This window comes from Falco cherrug, chromosome 1, assembly GCF_023634085.1.
Source record: "Falco cherrug isolate bFalChe1 chromosome 1, bFalChe1.pri, whole genome shotgun sequence".
In the NCBI taxonomy this organism is placed as follows: Eukaryota; Metazoa; Chordata; class Aves; order Falconiformes; family Falconidae; genus Falco; species Falco cherrug.
Genome location: NC_073697.1, coordinates 69587116 through 69610226, shown reverse-complemented (window position 1 = coordinate 69610226; position 23111 = coordinate 69587116). Strand labels below are relative to the sequence as shown.

The 23111-nt window shown below is 41.5% G+C and overlaps 1 protein-coding gene and 1 long non-coding RNA gene across 4 annotated transcripts in view; one reads left to right on the top strand and one right to left on the bottom strand.

Annotated features, from left to right (window-relative positions):
* NPNT (nephronectin) overlaps positions 1 to 21189 on the top strand; it is a 55416-nt gene extending 34227 nt beyond the window's left edge. For both annotated transcript variants that reach the window (XM_055698502.1, XM_055698510.1), the window contains 6 exons: positions 43 to 165; positions 2071 to 2397; positions 11940 to 12035; positions 12415 to 12513; positions 15765 to 16021; positions 19190 to 21189. In XM_055698502.1, the coding sequence (XP_055554477.1) occupies positions 43 to 165; positions 2071 to 2397; positions 11940 to 12035; positions 12415 to 12513; positions 15765 to 16021; positions 19190 to 19285 (998 nt within the window). In that variant the 3' untranslated portion in view covers positions 19286 to 21189. The remainder of the gene's footprint in view (positions 1 to 42; positions 166 to 2070; positions 2398 to 11939; positions 12036 to 12414; positions 12514 to 15764; positions 16022 to 19189) is intronic.
* LOC114017746 (uncharacterized) overlaps positions 20230 to 23111 on the bottom strand; it is a 31574-nt gene continuing 28692 nt past the window's right edge. For both annotated transcript variants that reach the window (XR_008730171.1, XR_008730172.1), the window contains one exon: positions 20230 to 20334. This is a non-coding gene — a long non-coding RNA (uncharacterized LOC114017746). The remainder of the gene's footprint in view (positions 20335 to 23111) is intronic.

The following is a 23111-nucleotide window of genomic DNA, read 5'->3' as shown; positions in this document are numbered from 1 at the left end:
TCTTTGGTGTAAATGATCTTTTCACTTAACTTTCTGTTGCAGATATAGATGAATGTTCCCTTGGCCACCATCAATGTGGTAGTTTTTCACGATGTTACAATACACCAGGATCTTACAAATGCAAGTGTAAAGAAGGGTACAGAGACAACGGAACAAACTGCATACGTATGTAATGCTCCTTTTGAAAAAGGAATTCTGAATGTGTCCAGTGTTATAAAGTTTGAGATACAGCCCTATCAGGCTCAGTTTCCCTTAACTATTTTTAATACTTAATAAGTGGCCAAGGAACGTAGTCAGAGTTTTCTGAGTCCTAGCATGCCTTGGTAAAAATACCTTTCCCTGAGACATTTTCATAATTGGGAAGAAATTTTCCCTATTCACAGCCTGATTCTAGAGATTGCTTCAGGATGAGAACAACTGAGTAACCAGGGAAGGTCTGGTCAAACAGTGCATATTACTCATACCCTCTTATTATGTACACGGTGCAGCTGGTCCATTTCAGCAGCTCACCCTGTCGCTCCCTACTGCTCCCCAGACGTAAGCAGAGCCGAGAGGGAGGATTTCTCTGGAAGCATTCCCTGTTGGAGAATTCCCTCCCACACCTTTCTCTTGGGAGAAGCAGCCATCCCCCTTGGTACAGAGTAGGCCATTGGAGCTCCCCCACATTTGACATCCCTCAGGACTGGGCAGCTCTGACATCTGAACCTTGTTGAGGACCCTGTGTTCATACGTGGGTTCTGGTCTTTGGTGACTCACTGGTCTCTAAAGAGCAGTACCATTGTGGGCTTGTTGCCTTTGGCTGTAGCTGTCGTGGTAATGTGATCTGGCGAAGGTGATCGTTCACAACCTGAGTGCTTGCAATCATGTGTGGACACTCACGTGTGTTACTGGCACATAGTCCTAAGGTGCATTTTGTATTTTAATACACCATAATGTAAAAAATGCAAGGTATGCAAGGAATAGGAATAAACAGGTGGCCAGAGAGAAAACCTTTTTAGCTGCTATCATCAAACAATTAGTTGTTTAACAGACAGTAGTTCTTCATGTTAACTGTGTGTTATACTTGAAACACTTGTACACAAAATATATGACTAGAGTTCTTATTGGGGCTTTTAAGATCTCCAGTGAGATAGAAAAGGCTTATTAATAAATAGAAAATTATAAATAACAAAACAGATGTTCCTGTGTTTCATGTCTGCAGAAACTCCCCTTGTAAAACCAAACTAAAGTTTGTTCTTTATGAAATATTGGAGGAGATGGTACTGCAGGCACTGTTACTGTGGTGTAGGTGGTGCTCAGTCCACCTTTTTGTGGAGGCAGAAAAAATGATGTTTACTTAGTTTGCTGGTGTTTAGTAAAGGTGAAGATCTAAGTGAAGACTATTGGCTTTGATTCAGTTGCTGTAAAATGATTAATGCCTATTGACAAGGAGAAAAGCTTAGAAGTGGAGAGATCTGAAAGATAACATTCTTAAGCCGAAGGTATGTGCCCGTCCATGACCAAAACGGTTGGGAGTCTTACTAAACTCACCTCTGCTCCCGAGTACAAACTGTCTAGTTTATAGGGTTGCTTAACACACTCTTCCTGTCCATGCCTTTTCGCTGACAGTGCTTTTTGGTTAAATTCTGCCAACTCTGAAAGAGAGTTGATGCTTGGGAGGAGGTGGGGATGGAAGTCTCTTGGCCTTCAGTCCTTCTGTATCATCTCTAAACTGTTGTAATGAGAAGTACTATATAAAGGGATGTGATAATTCAGTAGTGCTGATGATAAATTATGTTTCTAATTAGTGGAAACATTCAGAAGAAGAGAAATTATTTCAGCAAAGACTCTGTGTCATAATTAAATGTGTTGTTAAGTTTCTGGAGCAAGAGACTGATGTCCATTTTGGTCCTGTTTTGATTTCCTTTGTGGTTATTCCTAATGTTATGATTGAACCACTTGGTCCCTATGATATATTCAAGGGCAACAGCACGCTCCCTAAGGGAGGCAGTGCTATAACCAACAGGATTCCTGATGCTGGAGGCACAAGGCAACCCCTTAGACCACCATATGTACCTGCTATTGTTACAGAAAGGCCAGTGATCAGGCCAACAACTCAACCTACACCCGGGCCAACGACTCGTACTACACCCCGGCCAACAACTCGACTGACACTAAAGCCAACCACTAGGTATGTGCCAGTGACAACAAGGTCAGTAACGAAGCCAGTGATGAGGCCTCCACCTCCAACACCACCTCAGCCTACGACACTAAGACCTACACTACCACCACAAAGAACTCCTTTGACAACAACTGAAGAGCCTCCACATGTTCCCATTAAAACTACATCTTCCCAAGGAATTACAGATGACAACAGGATCCACCTAGATCCTCAGAAACCCCGAGGAGATGTGTTCAGTAAGTGATTCTATATATCCTTTCGTTTATCAGTAATTGTAGATGCAGTGAGGAGAATGCATGTGCTGAACTGTTTGGGTTTTTAGAACACTTTATCAATGAGAGCAAAGACATGAAACTGAAAATGGTCATGTGGTAAAGCTGCACAAATAATCGGAAATAATTGATTTTATTACCTAACAAAAATGTGGGGAGGAAGTTCTGAATCAAATCAACCAAAAATTTTTGCTTTTTTTCTTCCTGAAATTATTTGTGTGTACATCGTGCTGTCTAAGTGCTTAACCTAATGACACTTTCAGATGGAAGTTTTGGAGAAATGAAAGTCATTTTATTGAAAAGTATTGAAATGCAACATAACTCATAAATGGTCAACAGATTCACATTCAGGGAGTTGAGAGTCACTCAGTGTATTTCCATAGCTTTAAGAATTATAAGAAATAGGATTATGTCTGATTACCTAAAGACTGTTACATCACCTATATTGTATGTGTTCAAATAGTCTTGGATGTTTATGACTTAGCAATGGGAAAATTGCATAAAAATAACATAGAGGCTAATATTATGGATGGCATCTATGAAAATGGATACAGGAAAAGCCGAAGATAGTAAAGATTCTCAAAGCATGAACACATGCCACTTTAAGAGCTTCTCTGGAATCTACAGCACCATTTCTACGCCAGCTTTAGTACGTACCACAGAAGACATTACTAGCACATGCAGAGTTATGCATATCTGCCACAAAATACTCAACACTCAATTTCATCTTTAGTTCTGCTAATTTTAGAGATGGGGAGGGTGTGTTTGATCAGCCCATCTCCTTCAGCTTGTTGTACGATGAAGCTGCTGAAGCAATGTAGTAGGGGGAAAAGTTCGCTGTTTCAGAGCAGGCATACAAGCAACATGGTAGGTTTTTTTTCTGGTTGCTTTGGCACGTGTGTGCTAAGTTCCTGGGCTATCTGCTCTTAGGTCATTACACAGTGAAATATTTTGTTCCTTGTAAAAAAATGGTTTGTTTTCCCTGTTGACGTTTTATCTGTTGTGGACGGTTGAGAAATCTAAAATGGAGAGTAAAGCTGACTTAGAATTTGGGAAGGTAAATCCTCGTACTGCTCAGAGGACTGTGCTTTTGGCTTCTTCAAGGTTATTTTATAAACAGTCTATATTCAGTTAAAAATATTAAAAAAATTATGTACAATTCTAAAAAGCAATATAGTAAAGACTCCCAAACTTAACAGAATGGGAACCAATAGTTAAAAATAGAGATCTGTGGAAATTATTCTAGACTCTAGTGTTGCGCTTCCCAGGTGTCTCGTGTTGCAAGTGTTCTTTGGAATTCTAAAGCAGAGGGATAGTTTTCAGCTATTTTTATGAAGTCATAACAATCCTCTATATAATGCTTACTGTTTATGATTAGTCTTTCTGTATTGTCCCTAGAGGCTAGATTTTGAAGCTAATGCTTTAAGTGCATATGCTTCAGATATATTGGTTTGGAGAGTAGGAAGGTAAAAGCAGTTTATTTTCTGACTGTAAGCTTACATTATGGTACATAGAGAAAACACAGGAAGAAAGATCTTTGCAAAGTGTTTATCAACTATCTAAGTCAGCCGCCACCCTTTGAGGTTTGTGATACACGTACATAGCTTCAAAGGCTTCAGTGCACAGCGCAGCAGGATTTCAACAGGTCAGGCAGTAGCAGCAGCTGTTACTGGCTTCAGTCGGTAATACAGGGCCAAATAGCTCCTCAGATCAAGTCAAGAGATATGTGTCTTTAATCCCATACTATTCTATCCCTTGCTAAAGTAATATTTAATATACATATGTTTGTGACATACCTGTGACTGAAGGCATATTCCACTTGTGCTCTAATGATAGGAATTCGCATGATGCTAGTAGTGTGTTCCTTAATGAAACTGGTGTCTTTTCTCCTGTCTCTTTCTCTCCTTTCCACTCTTCCCCTGCTCCCCCACCCACCGCCCACCCCTTTTTTCTTCTGGCCACTTTGAAAGTATCATCTAGGTAGTGGTCACTGGTGTCCCGTCCCACCTTCTCTCTGTCCAGAGGCATTCATGGAGTGCGTGCACAAAAGCATAAGTTCAGGATTTGAAACCTACAGTTGGGTGCAAAACAGTTCTGTTCCAGAAGAATGTGCTACCTTGTCAAGGAAAGCATTGATTGTAGAGTAAGGTGTCACTTCACCTATTGAAACCTGTTACTGTAGGAGTTTATGGGGAAGGAGAAGTTAAATTTCCTCATGTGGGACATCTAGAAAAGCCGTTAGAAAAGTTACAGCCACATGCATTACTGCAGTGGGATGGGCGTAACTCAGCCTGTCCTTGCCTGGTCTGAGTGCTGCCCTTCTAAGGACAGTACAGAGAGACTCCTGCATCCCCAAAAGTCATCACACGAGGGTTCACACACATGATTCAGCAACATGGAAGCATTGTTGGCAGGTGCTGAGTTCCTGGGCGTTAGTTAGGCTGGAGATCTGACTGTGCATGATCTGGGCCAGTGGCAAATGCGAGGTAAAGTGCATTGATTCAAATGCTTTTCACGTTAGCTTACCGATGGCGTTTGCTGGGTGGGTTAAGCTTCAGGTTCCTGCTCCCGGCACCTGGGACAGCAGTGCCTGACTCTGTTAGGGTGCAGATGCTCTGTGTGAGGCACTGCAAGCTCAGGATGGCAGTGCTTCCACCGAGCATAAGCCAGGGCCTCTCGAAAAGCATTCCTCATAGCCAGACACAATGTAAACAACCGTGATGTCAAAGACAATACAGAATTTGAAACAGAAATAACTAGTAACATTTAGCTAACCTCTGACATGCTGCTTATCTGCCATGTGGATGTGCCAGACCCTCCCTACCTCCAGAAATGATTATGGATTTTTCACTTGCCTATTTCCTCAGGGTAGGAGCTTTTTCAGATACTTCCTTCAGCTTCTTTAAAACCGTTGCTGTTTTAATTTCACCTGTGTCAGACATCTTTTCAGTGTTCCTGGCTTGTGGATATGAGCTGATTTTGTTTGGCTTATACTGACCCTCTTTAAGTTCATTTTCTCACAACATCTGCTTCTCCAGCTGAGGCGGCAAAGAAACTAGTTCTAAAAAAAGAATATGCACTGTGGTCCCCATAAGCCTGCCTGGAAAGAGAAGAGAAAGTCTGGCTTGCCGCCTTTATTTGTTTCCCACGGAAGAATGCAGGCAACAATTCAGTTCTAACACTCATTGTCTTGGAAAACAGAGAAGGAAACTGATGCTAGATCCACTCAGATCATGAAGCAGGACTTAACTTCAGTTTTGTAAAGTCTTCAGAAGAGTTAAGTGCCGTCTTAGATGGCTGCTTCCTCCTGTGTTGCCATGGGCTGTTGTATCTTGAAGAGTCACAGGAGAGGTAGTGTTTTATCATACAAGGATAGCCAAAACCCAGCAGAGAGAGCACTATAAGAGACAGCCAGCAAACACTGGCAGTTGTGATGTTCCAGTCCTTAGCACCTACTGAAGATGTCAAAATTGAAAGCTGAGTTTTAAAACTAGCTTATCTTGTGATGCATGCACTTTTTCTTTCCTTTCACGCCCCCCCCCCCCCCCCCCTTAGGCTCTGAAGCCTTAGCCAGATTTCCAGAAAGCAGCACGACAAGTAAACACTGCTTTGCTTATTAGCCTTCCTGAATAGGTGTTAGGCTATAAATCTTTTAGGCAATCCACAGCAAAGGGGCGGCTGCTGACAGATGTGCTAGTGCATTAGGACAAATCCTGCAAACATACTGGTGGTCTAGGATTGGTCCATATCAGGAGAGGAAACACACCTGAGCAAGTGTACTTGTTTTCTGTAAGCATCTCCCAGATTTTTGTTATTTAATATTTTCCTGAGCTTACCCTTGGTGACTTGTTGCTCGCTATTTTCTCCCTTCACAGTTATCTGACCTGCCGTCCCAAACGCTGAGTAAATCTGTCCTAAGTTTTCACTTCAGAGCACTCTTAAATGTGCTGCTCAGCTTGAAATCAGCTGAGGACCAGTGAAATTGGTCTGTTCAGTGGTGACAAGGAACACAAATGATAACAATGCTGATAATGTTATTTAAATGCCTTTGCAGTTTTTTTTAAAGGTATTAAGTTGTTGCTTTTCTTTAGATGCTTTACCCCTTTTCTAAAAATGCCTGCAGTGACCTAGGGGAGCTGCTTTTTCAGAGAACAAAAAAAATTAGTATCTTTTAAAAATTGAATTCCTGCACTTGGCCTTTGAACCACTTAGTCAGATGCAGACAGTGGAATCTGGCACCAGGGATAATCTTCTCCTGATATGGATATGGGGGGAATGGCAATGGGGGAGGAATGCAGCGATGGCTTAATATTTAACTATTTCAGGACTGATACAGACTACAGTGAAGTACAGAGGAATCTTTTCTGGTTACCCAGGTGGACCAAGTCTTTAACAAACAGAATGAACTTAATAAAACTCTGATTTTCTGCTGCCATCAGGATCTGAGTGATAAGCATTAAAAGCATAAACTGAAAGACAAAGCATAATACTAGATACCAGAAAGCAGGAACAAAACTCCTTATCTGTATTAAAAGATAGTTCAGCAGTTTTCCTTCTTAGCCCTTAGTAAGCTCAAAAGATTGGAATTGGGAGACTTTTCTCAGAATGGTTATTAAAAAATTTAAAGATTGTAGTAAAACTTGGTTCTTTCTTCTCCCCCTTTCAGTGACTGAAATTCCTTAGTGCAGTCAATGCAGTTATGTGTTCCTTGAAGCTGTTGAAAAAGGGGAAACGCTAAAAGCAAAGAATGTGGGTTTTGCTACTCCTTGGTATCATTAGAGTAGCATCATTTTACAATAGCATTTCGTTTGTCTTCAGTGTTCTGGCACCTATTAAAATGTGTTTGTCTTAATACTGAAGTATTTAAGACAGGCACGTTGTTCCTGTTTGTACTCTGGAGCTACATCATAAGATCTAGGAGTCTTAGAAATCACACCCTCCAACAGTGTTCCAGCTATTTTTATCCCCAGATTTGATATGCAAACTTCTGTAGACTACTTATTTCCGTGAAACTCAGTTGGCATTCTGCATCTCCGGCATAGCTGCTCATAGAAGAGCAGGCAGGTTACTTTTCAGAAAATCTTCTGGAAAGGTATATAATAAGATGTTTGATTTAGGTTAAAGTTAATGAGCCTTGTAACTGCCTGAGAAATGCAAGACTGGACTCGGAGTGGTCACATGCAAGCACCATCTCTTCCCTCTTATGCATGTGGTACTGTAGAGGGTGGGACAGTCCATGAAGGCCCTTCCTGAAATACATCACACTGTAGAATTTGAGCCTGTGGAGTTTTAGGCAGCGTATCCTGGACACTCCAGGTATCCAGATAAAAGGCTAAAGTGTCACCTCTCTGTTGCCCCTCCTTTTTAGCCCAGCATATATCAAAAACACAGCATATTCTTATTTACTAAGTCCAACTGGCCTCAGGGCTACCCTTCCTTTTAGCTATTTTCTACTAGTTCTGCGTGAGACCCCATAATTTCTGGGTGTTTTTTGGAAGTGGAATTCAACAACTTCCAATCGTAACTATTCAGTCAAAAAATCTGTCTCCTTTGTTGTTTTGTTTTTAACAAACGGGAAGCTTGGTCATGACGATCGTGTGGAATGGCATTGCATAAGAGCGCAGTGTTTGTTGTAAGGCAGAACAGTGCATTATTAATAGTAATAAGAATTACTAACAACATGAAGCTGCACTCCGTTTTGTTTTGGTTTTGTAACACCAAAACAGTGATTATTCTGTAATTACAAATAAGCTGACATATGTACACTCCTTCTCTTATACTCCCAAGCTCAGCAGTTAGCAAGTACATGAAAAAAAGTCCTATGGTTTTCCCAAAGGATTAAAAAGCTGAAAAGAAAACAGTCTTATACAGTTACTAAATACTCCTCCCAGCATCCATGCATCTGTGAAGAACTCAGCTCATGAACTTTGAGAATATGGCATTATTGATGTACTGGCTCACGCAGAGCTTATAAAATTCTCCAAGAAAAAGAAGCCAAGTTTATATTTAACAAGCTTTATCAAACCATTGAAGTTAAGTGAAAAGCACACTGATATGCTATATAAAGTACACAGAAACAGCTTGGAAAGCTTGCAGAAAATAATTGTGCCAAATACTTCCTCCCACCATCACCACTCAACATATTAGTAGTCACAGTGAAAAGAAGTGTACAGATGGATCATATTTGAAGTCCTGCATCTCTTGTGGTAACTCTTGTTTCGTATCGAGTGCACATTCTTTTAATTAGGTCTGAGCACTGAAGTGACTGGTTTAAAGTTCATAACAACAGTGTTCGGAGAGGACTTTAGAGAAAAGATCTGAAGAAATATTGGTTTTGTCAAGCTTTAATTATAGGCAAATATATCAACTTTAATTTGGAGAATGTTTGTATGTGCGCACAGATGTAACCCAGGTTTGTATAAAATAGTGCATTAGAAATGGCGTTTTAGGAAATAAACCAAAGTAGTTTGGAAAATAAATTCCTAATATTTCCTGCAGCATTTTCCATAAACAAGAGCTGTGGGGGACTGGGAAGGGGATCTACAGGGCAAGTACATACCTTGAGACTGTGACCCCGAGCATCATACAAACCTTAGAGCACGGCAGCGGGTTTCCTCAATGTGCTCTGCCACAGTGTTCACTTAGAGCCCTGTAACTACCTCTCTGTGGTCTGAGCCTATGGTCCCTGTGAAAAACTTATGGCATGGGGGAAGAACAGGAAGATACAGGTGAGAGTGTTAAATTCAGTGTCAACCTAGCTAAGAAGATGATGCAGGCATCCTGTTGCAGGTGGGTGCCAGAGGCTGGTGGCACTCAGGTTTTGCAGGCTGGAGTCCCCCAGCAGCTCAGGGAGAGTGCAGCTTGCGTTTCCATCTGCTCCCGTGGGCTGGCCTCTTTCCATCCCTGTGCCATGCGGATGTGGCAGATGTAAAGACACTTCAGGAACAGGCTGCATGTCCATTCCAGATGCAGCTGTAGTACACATGGATGCTGCACTCAGCAGTTTTGAAGTGAGTCGCTGGCTTGTTCTTTACAGCATAGGAAACTGTATTTTTTCCTTAGCACGCTCCGAGAAGAGGAAAGGCAAGGTGATATCCCTGGGGGTCCCGCACAGACGTGTCTCATGCATGGGGAGTGCTGCTTTCCGTGGGGAGCAGCAGCCTGCAGAGCGAAACTACTGTGAGGGCTTATCTGAGGTGAAATTGCAGCCAAAGCACTGTCCTGCCAGAAACGACAGTAACTCACTTACAGGATGCTGTTAGTTTAGCAGGCTTTGTAAGTAAATACTCCTGCAAAAATTGCTGTCCTGGGGGGCTGGCCACAGTAAGCCCAGGAAATTGAATTGCCAGTTTTTAACATCCCTGAGCAAACCCACTGCAGCTGAATTTAAACAGTGCCGATAGCTGCTGTGTGTACCACGGTGGCGGTGCCCTAGGCACACACAGACGGCTCGCACACACATCTGCTCTGTAAGCTATTGCTCGTGCTTGTCCATGACTGCAACGCAGTCAGAGCAGTGTAAGAACGTGCATGATGTTACACATCAGAGCAGCTTATACCGCCATCAGCATCCCTGTGCAGGTGTGACTGTAGCTGTAGGACGCGCTTGTTCAACTGACCCGCCTACCTATTCATAGAGCTCTTAGGAAACACAGCAGTGTACGGTTGGGAGGGATTAAGGGTGAACGATGGTTTTAGAGCATTCCTGTTTCGATTTTTTACTGCCTGAGGTAAACAGATATGGGTTTTTTTTTCTTCATATAATTGAATATAGTATTTGTGTGTAAATGTACTGCAGGGTGATTATTGGCCTAGGTGGTGTGGACTGTGCACATTTGTAATGTTCCTTTCATGTTAAATCTAAAAATTCTAATCAGGTAAGCAAAAAAACCTGATTAAACAAAGCAGCAAAAATATTATTAGAAACAATCTGTCCTTAAAAATGAGCTGGCCTTTACTACGCAAGGCAACCTAAAGTCCTTGAAGCTGTTTGAGCATTAATAACCTAGACTGCAAATAGGTGTAACCCAAAATCTAGAAAGGATTGGAAAAAGAGACATAATGATTCAAAAACTGACTATATACTATTAAGGAGTTAATAATTTTCCTACAGACTTCAAGCTTTTAATTGATTTATTTTTATGATACAAAATTTCCATCCAAGATCTGTAGTCTGTAACATTACCTTTAAAACACATTAGCAGTTGGTTGACCTTTATCAGACTGCTTACTTTGTCCTAATTCCGAAAAGCGGGAAGCTACTTCCTTCTTATTTTTCGCTTTCCTCTGTCTTCTGGCTCTAGAGTTCTTGCAGCAGTGCTACTTATATGTTGTCCTAGTGCAAAAGAAGTTCCCTCTTACTTTTGATTTGATTTTCTGAAAACAACAGTCCTTTATTTCAGTTTAGAACTGTAAAGCATCTCCTTTTTTTCTTGTTCTCGTTTGCCTAAGAAGCCTATAGAGGCTTATTTTAGCACTGCAAATGGAAAACATGTCAAGTTTTTAACAGATAAGGCCCTTACAACTCCATCTGTAACATCTAAGGGCATGTCTGAAACACATTATGACTGTCATTAATTATGCACGGGACCTACCTCTAAAAGAGGAATTTCCAAGACAGCTCTACCCAGTGCAATCTGTTTGTCTCCAGTTGACAGCTGTCCATCAGGCATGACACTGCTGTGTTATTTCTGGAGACTTATATAGACCGGCACAGTGTCTTCAGAAGTAGAAGTCTTTGTAGTCACCTGACTTTGGCAGCCATCATTCCTGCAAAGGCCTCTTCCATTTCAGATCGTCCTGGCTGCTGGATGGCTAATAACCTCCGTTACATCACCAAGTGTTCTTCTGCTCGCAGCCAAGAACAGCAGCTGAAGGACAGACCGCGCTGGGAAGCAAAAATATTATTTTTTTTTAATAAAAATTTATAATTACAATTGAATTCCAGCTTCCAGTAGAACTGCTCCTTCTCAGCTCTCAGTACAATCCTTTTTTTGTACAGTCCAATTGATTAGGGAGCTCTAATCCTTTGCAGACAGAGGTACCTTCAGCTGTGTTTCAAAGGTTAGGTGCATGCGGGGCCTCTTCCAAGTGCCATTGCCTCCTGTTGAGATTCTCCTATAAATAAGGTGATTGGATTTTAAAGTTTGAGCAAAGGCTTTAATGTGGCTTTATTTTATTGAGAAACCACTATCTTTAAAAGTGCATTTGAAGGGGAATAGTGTGCTTCAAGGTTAAACTTTTTTTTTTTTTTGGTGGTGGGGTGGTGTTTTTTTTCCCCTGGTTAAAAAGGCGTTTTCATTTGACGAGCCTTCAGCAGATTGAGAATCATGAGTCACGTAGGCATAAAGTTTATGAATCTTCATGTCAAATATAATTAAATATATTGAATTCTCCAAGGAAGGCGCAATGCCCAGAGCTGCTCTGCTGGTTTTTATTGAAGATAAGGAAGTGGGTCACTAACTACTTTTATCTCACTCATTTCTGAAAAACTACTTTTCTCTCAGTTCCACGCCAGCCTGGAGTGAGCAATAATCTGTTTGAAATACTTGAAATCGAAAGAGGGATTACCGCTGATGAATTTGAAGCGAACGATGACCCAGGTAAAGATCATGTTCAGGGTTCAGGATTTGTTGAGTTTTCTTGGGTTTTGATGCATTTTTACAGGACTCCTACATCTTACGCCCCTTGTTTAAACTATGCTTTGTAAAAAGAAAAAAGCCCACCACCTAAGTGAACCTTTATAGTGTTTTTTTCTTAACAGATTTAGCACAACAATAGTGTGAATTGTTAACAATAACACTAGCATCCTTTTTATTGTTTTAGTATTTTTGTAGATTAATTTTTCTAGTGTCCCTTCTGCTGCATTCAGTTTTCATATTTACTTGCTACTGTCAGCCACAAGGGAAACTGCTGCAGTTCCCCAATGAAAACAATCCAAATCACTTTTTTATTTTTGACAGTCTGCTCTGTTCTGCCTAGGTGTGCTGGTCCACAGCTGTAATTTTGATAGTGGACTGTGTGGGTGGATGAAGGACAAAGATGATGACTTGCACTGGGAACCAGTGAGAGATGAATCAGGTAAGACACCTGTGTACGATCACATCCTGTAGCTGGAGAGCCACCCAGGCTTGAGTTGCATGACAATTCTTGCATTGTGATGAATTTACACACCTTCTGCTCCCTTTAGTTCTGGCATATATTTTACACCCACACCTCTTCCGTGTATAAAAATCAAACCTGAGGATTGCCAACATGAAAGAGCAATTGAGAATTTGCATTTTTATCATAGCTGGTATCTTTACAATAGGAATGTCTCTGAAGGAGTAGTAAATGTATTCACTAAAAGATTATCTGTCTTAATCAGAACAAAAATGTGGACGAGAGAACAACTTTTATTTATGCTGAAACAAAGCTTATTTTTCAAACTACCACACAAACATAATTATTTCCATATTACTAGCAAAATTACAGAAAATGCTGGAAGTAGTCTTTGTTCTGCTGCCAAATACAATGTTCTAGTTTAACATCTCAGTTTGATTTTATTGAATTCTACTCCAAGTTATGGCAACCTGTACCTAGGAAAACTGTTAAGTAACTGGAAAAAGCGACCTTGCAAGGAATATTACAGGGGTGCCATCTGCACGATAGGAGACTGGTGTCGGCACTGGTGGTCACCCAAGGCAGTGACCCCTCCTGCCCGCACACCCCTGCCGCTTTAGGCCCAGCAGAACGGCAGCTCTGCGCTGCTGGAGTCAGCTGCAGTCTGTCCCCTGTTGACTTTGCCACATGGCAGCGGGAGGCTGGCTGGCCTGGCCTGCGCACCCTTCCCACAGCGCCGGGGATTAGACACACATCTCTGGCTCCCTGTAATGACGGGATTACCTCCTACCCAGAAGAGCAGCCTTTGTGGTGCACAACGCTTACGTTATGCGAGGGGAGGGCAGGCTTCGAAGGAAACAGGCTCTCAGTAAATGTTAGAGGTTAAGTTGAGGGAGGGTGAGGGCACTGAGAGTCCTTATGCACCACCTCATCATAGATGTCTGTCCTTACCTTGCCATTGATGAGACAGTCGTTGGTCACCGCAGCAGGTGACCTGGCACCTTTTCCAGGCTGTTCAGCTGGCTAAGCAGAAGCGCTGTCTTCGCTTGCTGGTCGGGCCGCCTCCCCCCCTGCTTGCAGACTGGCATTTCACACACAATTCAAATGCCTTTTTGAAACAATGGATTTAAACCCGCATTGTTTCTGAGAAAGTCAGTCACTTAAAGCATGTTCACTATCACTACTCAAAAAACTGTTCTTAATACATACTAAAGGTTGAGAACTATGATTTTTTTAACTGGCTTTTTTTTTTATTTTTAGACCTTTTTTCCCCGCCCCTCCTGTGTTGCTTCCCAGTCAGGGACAATCTCAGCTTTTTGTTTCCTCTGTGTGTTCTGCTCCTGTTGACATAACCTGTTAAAACTAGTCCCTTGAAGTCAACCACCCACCCCCGCCTGTCTGGAATACCTTGTTGCAAGGATTTATTTTCACAGCTTGTTCCTGAGTGTTTGCTTTCACCTTTCAAAGTTTGCTATTATTGGTTTATCAGAATCTGCATTTTGACAGGTGTCATGCTGAAGCGGTATAAGCTTATCTTGCATGCAGAAAATGCTCATTTGAGGGGACCTTTTCCTGCAGGGGCTTGCCTACAGCTACACTGGCTTTGTGCTTACCTAAATCTGTTTCCTATTGATTGGATTCAGTCACTGTAACTACCTGAAACAGATGCAGTTAATGAGTCAGATCATACTTTGTTGTAGGTACAACTATATCACTGTAAAACAGGTGCAGTTATTTAAACTCTGTTATGCTTATTTTAGCTGTTAGTGACCTTGATGCACACCCAACGCATTAAAGAAAACAAAATCCCCAGAAAACACTTAACAGATCCTTGGACAAATAGATCTTACTTCAAACCCAAATGCAGATCGTGGGCTCCAGACAGCAGCATAATACTTTGCTTTGTTAAATCTCATTGAGACCGAAGAACTTAAAAGTCTATGTAGAAATAGTGAATTTGTACATAGAGTAGAAGAGAGAACAGAGACAAGATTGGCTTTCCTTATAAGTGTGTGACAAGCCCCGGTACATTGTCATTAAATCTCACAGCTTTTGAGGGAAATCACTGTGGCTTCCAAAAAGAAGCTTTCAAAAAAATAAAGCTCCTTGTCACTGTGCTACTGCTCAACTATTTAAATGAAAAATATTTTTCTATCCTGTAATAATGTAAAGACTGTGTATGTCAACAATATTACAAACCCCCAGTATTTCTACATCATCGGTTTTAACTAAGGAGCCTAAATGGCACCTTTACCTTAAGTTCATGAAACTTGGATTTTTTGATTAAAAAAAGATTTTAAAAATCTGATCTCATTGAAAAAAAAAAAAAGTTACAAAAAATACAGGTGTGGGTTTTCTCCAAGATGTGAAGTCACATTTATTGTAGTTTTGACTGCCCATATGAAAGGGTGCATGGGACTTATGTAAGTATATGCCTTCCCCCCCCACCCCCCCAAGGTTTAACGGATGTTTCCGTACCTGACATCCTCTACTATTCATGTTTAGGTGTTTTTGTGAAGGCATCTTTACTTCAAACATGATCAGAGATAACAATAGGGTTTGAATTAAGTTTGTATGCTCATTGACAGCTTACTACCGTTAGAGAAGACTTCAGGGAGTGTATCAAGTTAACAGCCATTTGGAAATGCTTACTGTTTCTATCTTTCTGTATCTAATCCAGATTAAGATTTTAGATTAGATTATGGTTAAATAAAAATGCTATCCATATTTGCAAATGGATACGCTTTGAGACTTCACCTGTTAACACAGTTCCCAAACAAAAGGGAAGTGACAGAACTGGAGTTCAGTTTACATCATAACATTTATGCTATCATCCGACAGCAGCCTAAAAGGTGTATAAACGTACACAGTAGCTTTAATGTCACTGAGAGTTTAAAATCATGCAGTCACCAGGGGGTTGTTAGAAATGAAAGAATACATGAAATTTTCATTTTCAAGAGGTCTTATTTGCTTTGTAAAACAAATCAGATGGGCAAGACCTAACCTGGTACTAATGTAAACAGAAGAGCAGCACTGTGAATCTTGCCCTGCAGGAGGCAGATGCATCAGTTCTGGTTCATGTTCCAGCAACCATACACCTTTTTTAAGATTCCTGGACCTTGTGGAGCCCTTTTTTATTTTTTGATATTTTTTTTTTTTTTGACAACTTGTGCTGCAGCACAGTAGAACTTGAAAAACCCCACAAAACATAACTGCTTTTCCTTTTGCAGGGGGACAGTACCTTACCATCACCGACCCCAACGGCAAAGAAGGAAGAGTAGCGCATCTTATCCTGCCATTGGGTCACATGGCTCAGGCTGGTGACTTGTGCCTGTCATTTAGGCATAAGGTGTCCGGACTGCATTCTGGAGCCCTCCGAGTCTTTGTAAGGAAAAATGGTGCCCACGGACCAGCTGTTTGGGGAAGAAATGGTGGCCATGGCTGGAGACAGACACATATAACTTTACAAGGACTAGGCATCAAGAGCGTAAGTACTGATGTATGTGCTGCCTTGTGGTGTTTTGCATGAGAAGCTGAAGACACTTAGAGGATGTGGCGTGGACTGTTTGTCTTCTGGGTCCAATTTCAGCCTGTCTTTTACTGCTTTGATCCCTGCCAATGGAAACACATTAAGGATAACAAAGTGTCGTGGTTTATCGCCAGCCAGTAACTTAAGTACCACGCAGCCACTCGCTCACCCCCCACCCCCTCCCCAGAGAGGCGGGGAGGAGAATTGAGAAGGAATGTGAAACTCAAGGGCGGAGATAAGAACAATTTAATAATTGAAATACAATAGGAAAATAATAATAATAACAACAATTATAATGAAAAGGAGGGAGAAGGGAAGAAGAATAAAATCCAAAGGGAAGGGAGGGAAAAAACCCCAAGTGACGCACAGTGCAACTGCTTTGCAAAAACCACCCGCTGACCAATGCCCAGCAAGGCCCTGAGCAGCGATCGAGAGGCCCTGCCCGAGTGCCCCCAGCTTATATACTGAGCATGGTATTCTGTGGTATGGAGTATCCCTTTGGCTAGCTCGGGTCAGGTGTCCCCTCCCAGTTTCTTGTGCCCCTCCAGCCCTCTCCCTGGCAGGGCCTGAGAAGCTGAAAACTACTTGACTTAGTATAAACATCACCCAGCAACAACTAAAAACCATCTGTTGTTATCAACACTACTCTCACACCAAATCCCAGACACAGCACTGCACCAGCTACTAAGAAGAAAATTAACCCTATCCCAGCTGAAACCAGGACAGAGAGTCATTGTACATTTTTTCAGATCAGTTTTATGCAAAAAAAAATAAAATCCCACCTACAGCAATAGACGGATAGGAAATGACAAAATAGCCTGCACTGAGCTACCTTGTACAGGCTGTTTTAAGGGAATTGTCACGTAAGAGAGAGCAGTTTAATGGACAATCAACATACTGGACATGGATTTCCAAAAAGCCTGTATCAAGATTCCACCTAAACAATGCTTATTAAATAATACATACAGTGCCAGGAAATAGGAAGGAGTCATCCCCTGTGGATTAGTAACTGGCTACACCAGGGCAAAGATATTGAAAATAAGTCATTTTTGATAATGCAGGGAGGTTACATGCACAATCTCACATGGCTTTATGCTCTTCAGCATACCTGCAGCTGATCTGGCCGAGCAGATAAATGATGACCTAACTATGACAATAACGCAGAATGGTTTAGCACAATTAGAAAAAGCTGTTTGAAGTGCAACGGAGAATCTTTTAATACCTGGAAATGTTAGAAGCACTGGGTGATAAAATGATATCAAAAGCTCAGTGGTTTTTTGACCTCGGCTTAGCTTTGAAGGTAGTTTCTATTTCAGATTTGAAGAAGGGGCTTGGGTGCTTCAGGGCCTGTTTTGCTCTGACATATATCAGGTGGTCTAGAAAGCTCACACATCATAACATTCATGGTGGGAGCAGGCTACAACACAGGGTATATAGTTCTAAAATTAATAATAGGTCTGTAATTACTGCAAGTAATATTCTGAAAACTTTACCACAGCAACAGTAATAAAGATGTCTGACCTCCTTTTAGTTGTAAACGAATGTCAGAGTGAGAATGTGGAAATCTGTAACAGGTGAACAATATACTTGCCATGTTCTTACCCTTTTTCACCAAGTTTAACACTTCTGGCAATCCTCAGGTCTGTCTCGCCTGATAGAGCAGTTCATTAAGTAAGTGTGTATGACTGATATATTGTCTGGCAGAAAAGCAAATGAGACCCCAAACAAGACCAGCAGTTCCCCTCTGCCCCGTCCCCTGCCCCTCGTGACCACCTCAGCAGCAGCTGTCAGCATGACTTGCCAACCATAACCGACCGCTGGCCCACAGACCAGAGCTGCCGCAGGGGTAGGAGGGCTGCTGGCCTTAACCACCCTGACATTTATTCCAAGGATCAGGGAACGAGGGGCAGCTCTAGCTAAAGGGAAGGCCTCTGCCACAGAGAAAGCAGGGGGAAATAGGGAAACTTTGTTTTCTAACAATTAAAATTGTTAGAAAAATAGCTAATTAAAAGCCAAAAGGAGCTCAATGCTAGTGGTTTAAGGGGGGGCCAGTAGAAACCTGAGGAAAATATGAATGGAGACCAGAATCCTTCATCGCACTTTCTAATGAATTAGCTCTGTGTAAATTAAAGTACAACGAAAATCACTCCTTTCTAAAAAAATAAAATAAAATTCACTATATTCAATATAGAGTTTCTCTGACCTCCTCAGTTCCCCCTCCTTATTTAAAAAGTGTGCTTTTAGCAAGCATTCAAACTGTTTTGAACTACACAACTGAATTTCTGACCTATGAATCTGTATGAACTCTTTCTAGCTCAGTGATAACAGCAGACTGACAAAGTTTTACTGTAGGCTTCAAACAATTTTTAAGCCACGGTCAAAAACACTGATCACATTAAACAAGTTCAGGCTTCTGAATCTACAGCACTAGCACAGATGAGCAATACTGATTTATGGCAAGTGTTTCTTAAGGTCAGCCGCCCATTCTGTATACTGCCTCTGACTGATGCTTCAGTCCTTGTAGTCAAGCTTTGTATTCGTTGAATTTCTTCTACTCAGGCTAAACCTGGACTGCTAGTGATCCGTCCAGAAAGCCGCACCCAAAGTTCTGCTGCCATTTCGCAAGGAGCCAGCGCTTCTGTAGATTACCATGAATCTGCGGGTGCCATAATTTCTAAATTAAAGATGGATGTTTCTAGTTTCCACAGCTAAGGCAGGTGCAAGGTGCTTTAGCAATGGAAAGCTCCTCTATTAGACAACATTTTTCAGAATACAGAGCATTTTGTGTGTTTACTGTGAGGGACAAGGAAAGCAGTGCAGAGACGGTATCTAGAAAGCACCCAAGATACTCTTATGTGGAAGTTCATCTTACCTCAGCATGAAGTGCAACATTACCCTCAACTGCTGGTTCTTCACAAAAATCCTGCCAAAGTGAAGAAGGGAGAGATCAGAAATAAAAAAAAACCCCACAGCCATAATTCTGAGCAGAATTAACAGCTTTTTGACAGTTACAGTTGCCTCAGCTGTCTTATGCTTTTGCTTTCTTACCATTGAGACCTCTCTCAACCAAAGCTTCTTTCATTTTGCTTTATTTCTACACTCAAATCATTCTGTTTCTCTTCCCAGGTTATTTTCAAAGGGGAGAAAGGGAAAGGAAGAACTGGAGATATTGGACTAGATGACGTGATCTTGAGGAGAGGACGCTGCCCTGAAGAGCATTAGCAAAGACAATGGACCAGCACAGTCACATCCTCTAGCCCTTCTCGTGCTATTCCTACCAAACTTTGAAACAGAACTGCACAAAAAGGAAGAAAAAATTGGAGAGTGACAACTTCTTAGTGGTTTGTTTAAGTGCAATCTCACTCAAACTTCATTTAAAAACATGGGGAGCGCCTCCCAGGATTCAGGAACTCCAATCGCGTGCTGGTTGTTTCTATTAATCCTTACCCCTGAATCGTATTTTGTATGCAATAACTTTATGCCCTGTTAAGCCTAGTGAGTGCTCACAGGAAGAGCACTTGTGAAAAAGGGAGAATTAATCACAAATGGTGGCAAAAAAAAGCTCCAGCTCAGAAAGTTTTAGTGGTAACTGACAGTCATTATCTTCCTATCACAGTGCTACTCTTTCGTTGATTAGATTTGATATACAGTGGGATTGATCTTGCTTCAGTCACCTCAGATTAGCAGAAGCCTGGACCTGAACTTCGGCTTACTGCCACTGACCTTCGAAGAAGGGCTTGCTTCATATTAAATAGCATTTATTTTGGTGTTGTATCTGTATTCAAAAAAGCAGTTACATAGAGTAGGCACTGCATCCTGTAATATTGCTACCGCTGCGTTTTGTGTATATGTGTATGGTTATTAACATATTTATGTTTTTAATATTTACAGACTGTAGTCACAAGGTAATTGGCAGCTGTGCTTTCTTATTGTACAAGACAGAGTTCAGCGTATTCTTTGATCCCGCTGGTCGCGCCCATAGATACGTTACCAAAGCCAGTGAATGGTGCTCATTGAAAAACGCGGGTGCGGTTTTTCACATTGTAATATGCTGAAGGCAAAAGACCAAACCCTTACCTGATGTAAACTGGCATCCGATGTGCTGTACCAGTTTGCATTTAGCTCAGGAGCAAGCCTGAAAGGGCTCTCAATCCTGCAAGAAATCCCTGGTTCAGTTGAAGACTGGGCAGCCTGGAGAAGATAACTCGCATCTTGTAAGACTGAACCTGTTGACACTACCAGGATGTTCCCTTCCCACAGGTGGCACAAGCCTACACATAAGCAAAAAGGGCAGCTGCATTAATGAACAATTCACCGAGAAATGCCTTGAGTGATCTTTATAAACGTCCGTATTCCATCCAGCTCTTCTGTATATAATAAACATTTTATTCTTTAGAACTAGAATAACTATTAGCTGTAGCTAGAACTACATATTTATCAGATCTTTGGACTAATTTTTTAGCTATGTATCATGCATGTGGTATGCAGTTTCCCAGGGAACTCTGTTTGGTTTGGGACTTTTAAATGAGGAACACCATCATCATCATTGCTGCTAACAATTCTAAATTTGACGGCGTAATTGTAACATTTAAGAACATGAGAAAAGATCGATAAAATGTTAGTGGTGCAGCCTTAAAGATTCAAAAATGTGTATATATATATATATATAAGAAATAGGTCTCAGATCTTTTAAATACAGTGTAAAATAAGTGTCAGCTTCATATCATGTTACAAAACAATCATTAAAAACAATTCATGTTAAGCGTTGTACAAAGTCCACAGAGACAGAATTGCAAGACCATTAGAGGCCGTGTTCTAGACCCCTGCCTCTGACAAAGCACTGTTTAGAAAATACTTTTCCAATTTTGTCCCCTAGGACAAAGCATGGCAGAAGTTTATTTGACCAAACAGATAGTCTCCTGCAGAACTGTATCAAGTATTTTGAAAATGAAAAAAACCAATGCGTTTGTAAACATTTTTAAACTGTTTTGCTTCAAATATGATCAAGATCTTTTTCTCTTATGTGACTTTGTAATATGTCAGAAATATTTGTGAATAGCTGAAATACCTTGTCCTTATTTTAAAGTAATGAGTAAAGGAGGCTGTTGTTTGCTACTAATTAGAAATCTTGGTTTCATTTCTGGATCGCAAGTCTCATTTTTATTGCAGTGAAATGAATCAAAATACGACAATTCAACCAAAGTGAAGTAGCTCTTGTTACCAAATGTAAAAAGAAAAGCACATTTCACTATAATATGACAAGAGCATTATATGTATTGTTCACAAGGAAGATTGACAATTTTCAACCTAGCCTTTTGTAAAGAACAGTTTCACAGGTAATTTAAGCGCTTCTGCAACATGAAACGTCCATTTTACACACAGCAGCAGCTACCGTAGTTCCACACGGCACTGAACCTGCACTAACTGTTACATTCTTTGGCATCTAAGAAGGTTAACACATTTTGCTCTGGTTCATCTACAGTGGATGAAGATGGTCTTTACGAGATATTACCACAGCCTTCTGAGGCTGATATCCCCTGGTTAAAACAGGAACCTATCTCCTTATCTCCTATCTGTGCAAGACTGAAAGAGTTGTTTGCCCCTTCGCAGGTGGCCCTTAGAACCCCGAATTGGACTGAATGCAGAAGGTAAACAAACAAGTACTCCGGTGCCACAAGGAAGGTTTGGGGTCTCTGTTTTCGAACGCGTTTCATCGTCACGATCAAACCAGTAACACTGTAAAGCGCTGCAGCAGCTGAAGTGGCGGACGGTGGATGCTGAGGTAGTCGTCCTAAGCCTGGCTCTGAAGGAGCTGCTGTGGCTGTAAGTCACTCCCCTCTGGCACTGGTGGTGCTGTGACACGATGCTGTATGTGTCACCTCTCCGTGTTTCTGAAGAGCCAAGGTGAGGCTGGCCAGTGGTTCTGTTGTGCCCACCCTTGCTGTGCCCGCCCTCTCAGGCAGCAAATTGTAGCCACGGACCTCAGCCAGGCCAGAGCAGACACTACCGTTTTCATGTGAGCCTCAAGGAAGAGATGAGACCATGGCCTGAGGTCCTCCTGGCCGGTAGGTTATAACTGCCACTCCTGCTCAGGGTTTAATCAACAGGTTGACTGTGCCAAAAGAAATTCCTGCTTAAATCCGTGGGCAAGCAGAAGGAGCTGCACTAAATTAACACGGCAATATTTATCAAATGTACTGCGTGACCTTGTGCCAGCTTACAGTGTAATGTTTCTAAAAGACACGTTAAACATTTTTCCCCTCGTAAGATTGAAAATAAAGATTCATCATAAATTACAGGTACCGTGACCAGTGGCAATGCGTATTTACTGCGTTTTCTGACAACAAAGTGAGCACAATAGAAGGGACTGAGACAAGATTTTGTTTCCAGGTTCCATTCTGTACAGTCACCTCACCTCTCATCAGAGCCACGTCACTAAGTCACTCGTGAGTGCTTTCAATAAAGCCTATTTATTCTGGAGAAAAGCTTCCCTTGTTTCCCTTTAGTAAATTAACCTAGACTTGGTGGTCAAAACATTGGTTTTAATAGAGTTGGAGATTACAATAGCCACCCTAGTAAGAGTCAGATCAGTCACGAAATGACAACCCTGAGCAGAAGAATGCTCATGACAGCAGCCTCCAGCATCCTACTCCATCCTCCTGGAGAAAAGAGGCAACAGAGCACCTGCCTCCAGTCCAGGTGCCAAGGTCTCTCTCTCTCTATGGCCCATTATAGGTTGTTCCTCCCTGCAAGTGAGGCACAGTGATTGCCACAAAGATGGTGAAAATCACAGACTTTGGATCAAGCCATGCATCGTGGCAACCACCTTGCAACCTGTTCACTCTGCATTTACAGACGGGCAGCAAGATAAAACTACAGCTGTCTGTTAACTCTAAAACTATAGATAAAACCTTATAGATAAAAATATAGCTGCCCTTAAAATTTTAATTGTAAATGTTAGAGTGTCATTACTTGGCAACTGAGGCCCAGTTAAATCCTATGCATTTGTTATTTATATAGATCTAGATCTAGATCTCAAACGCCAAAT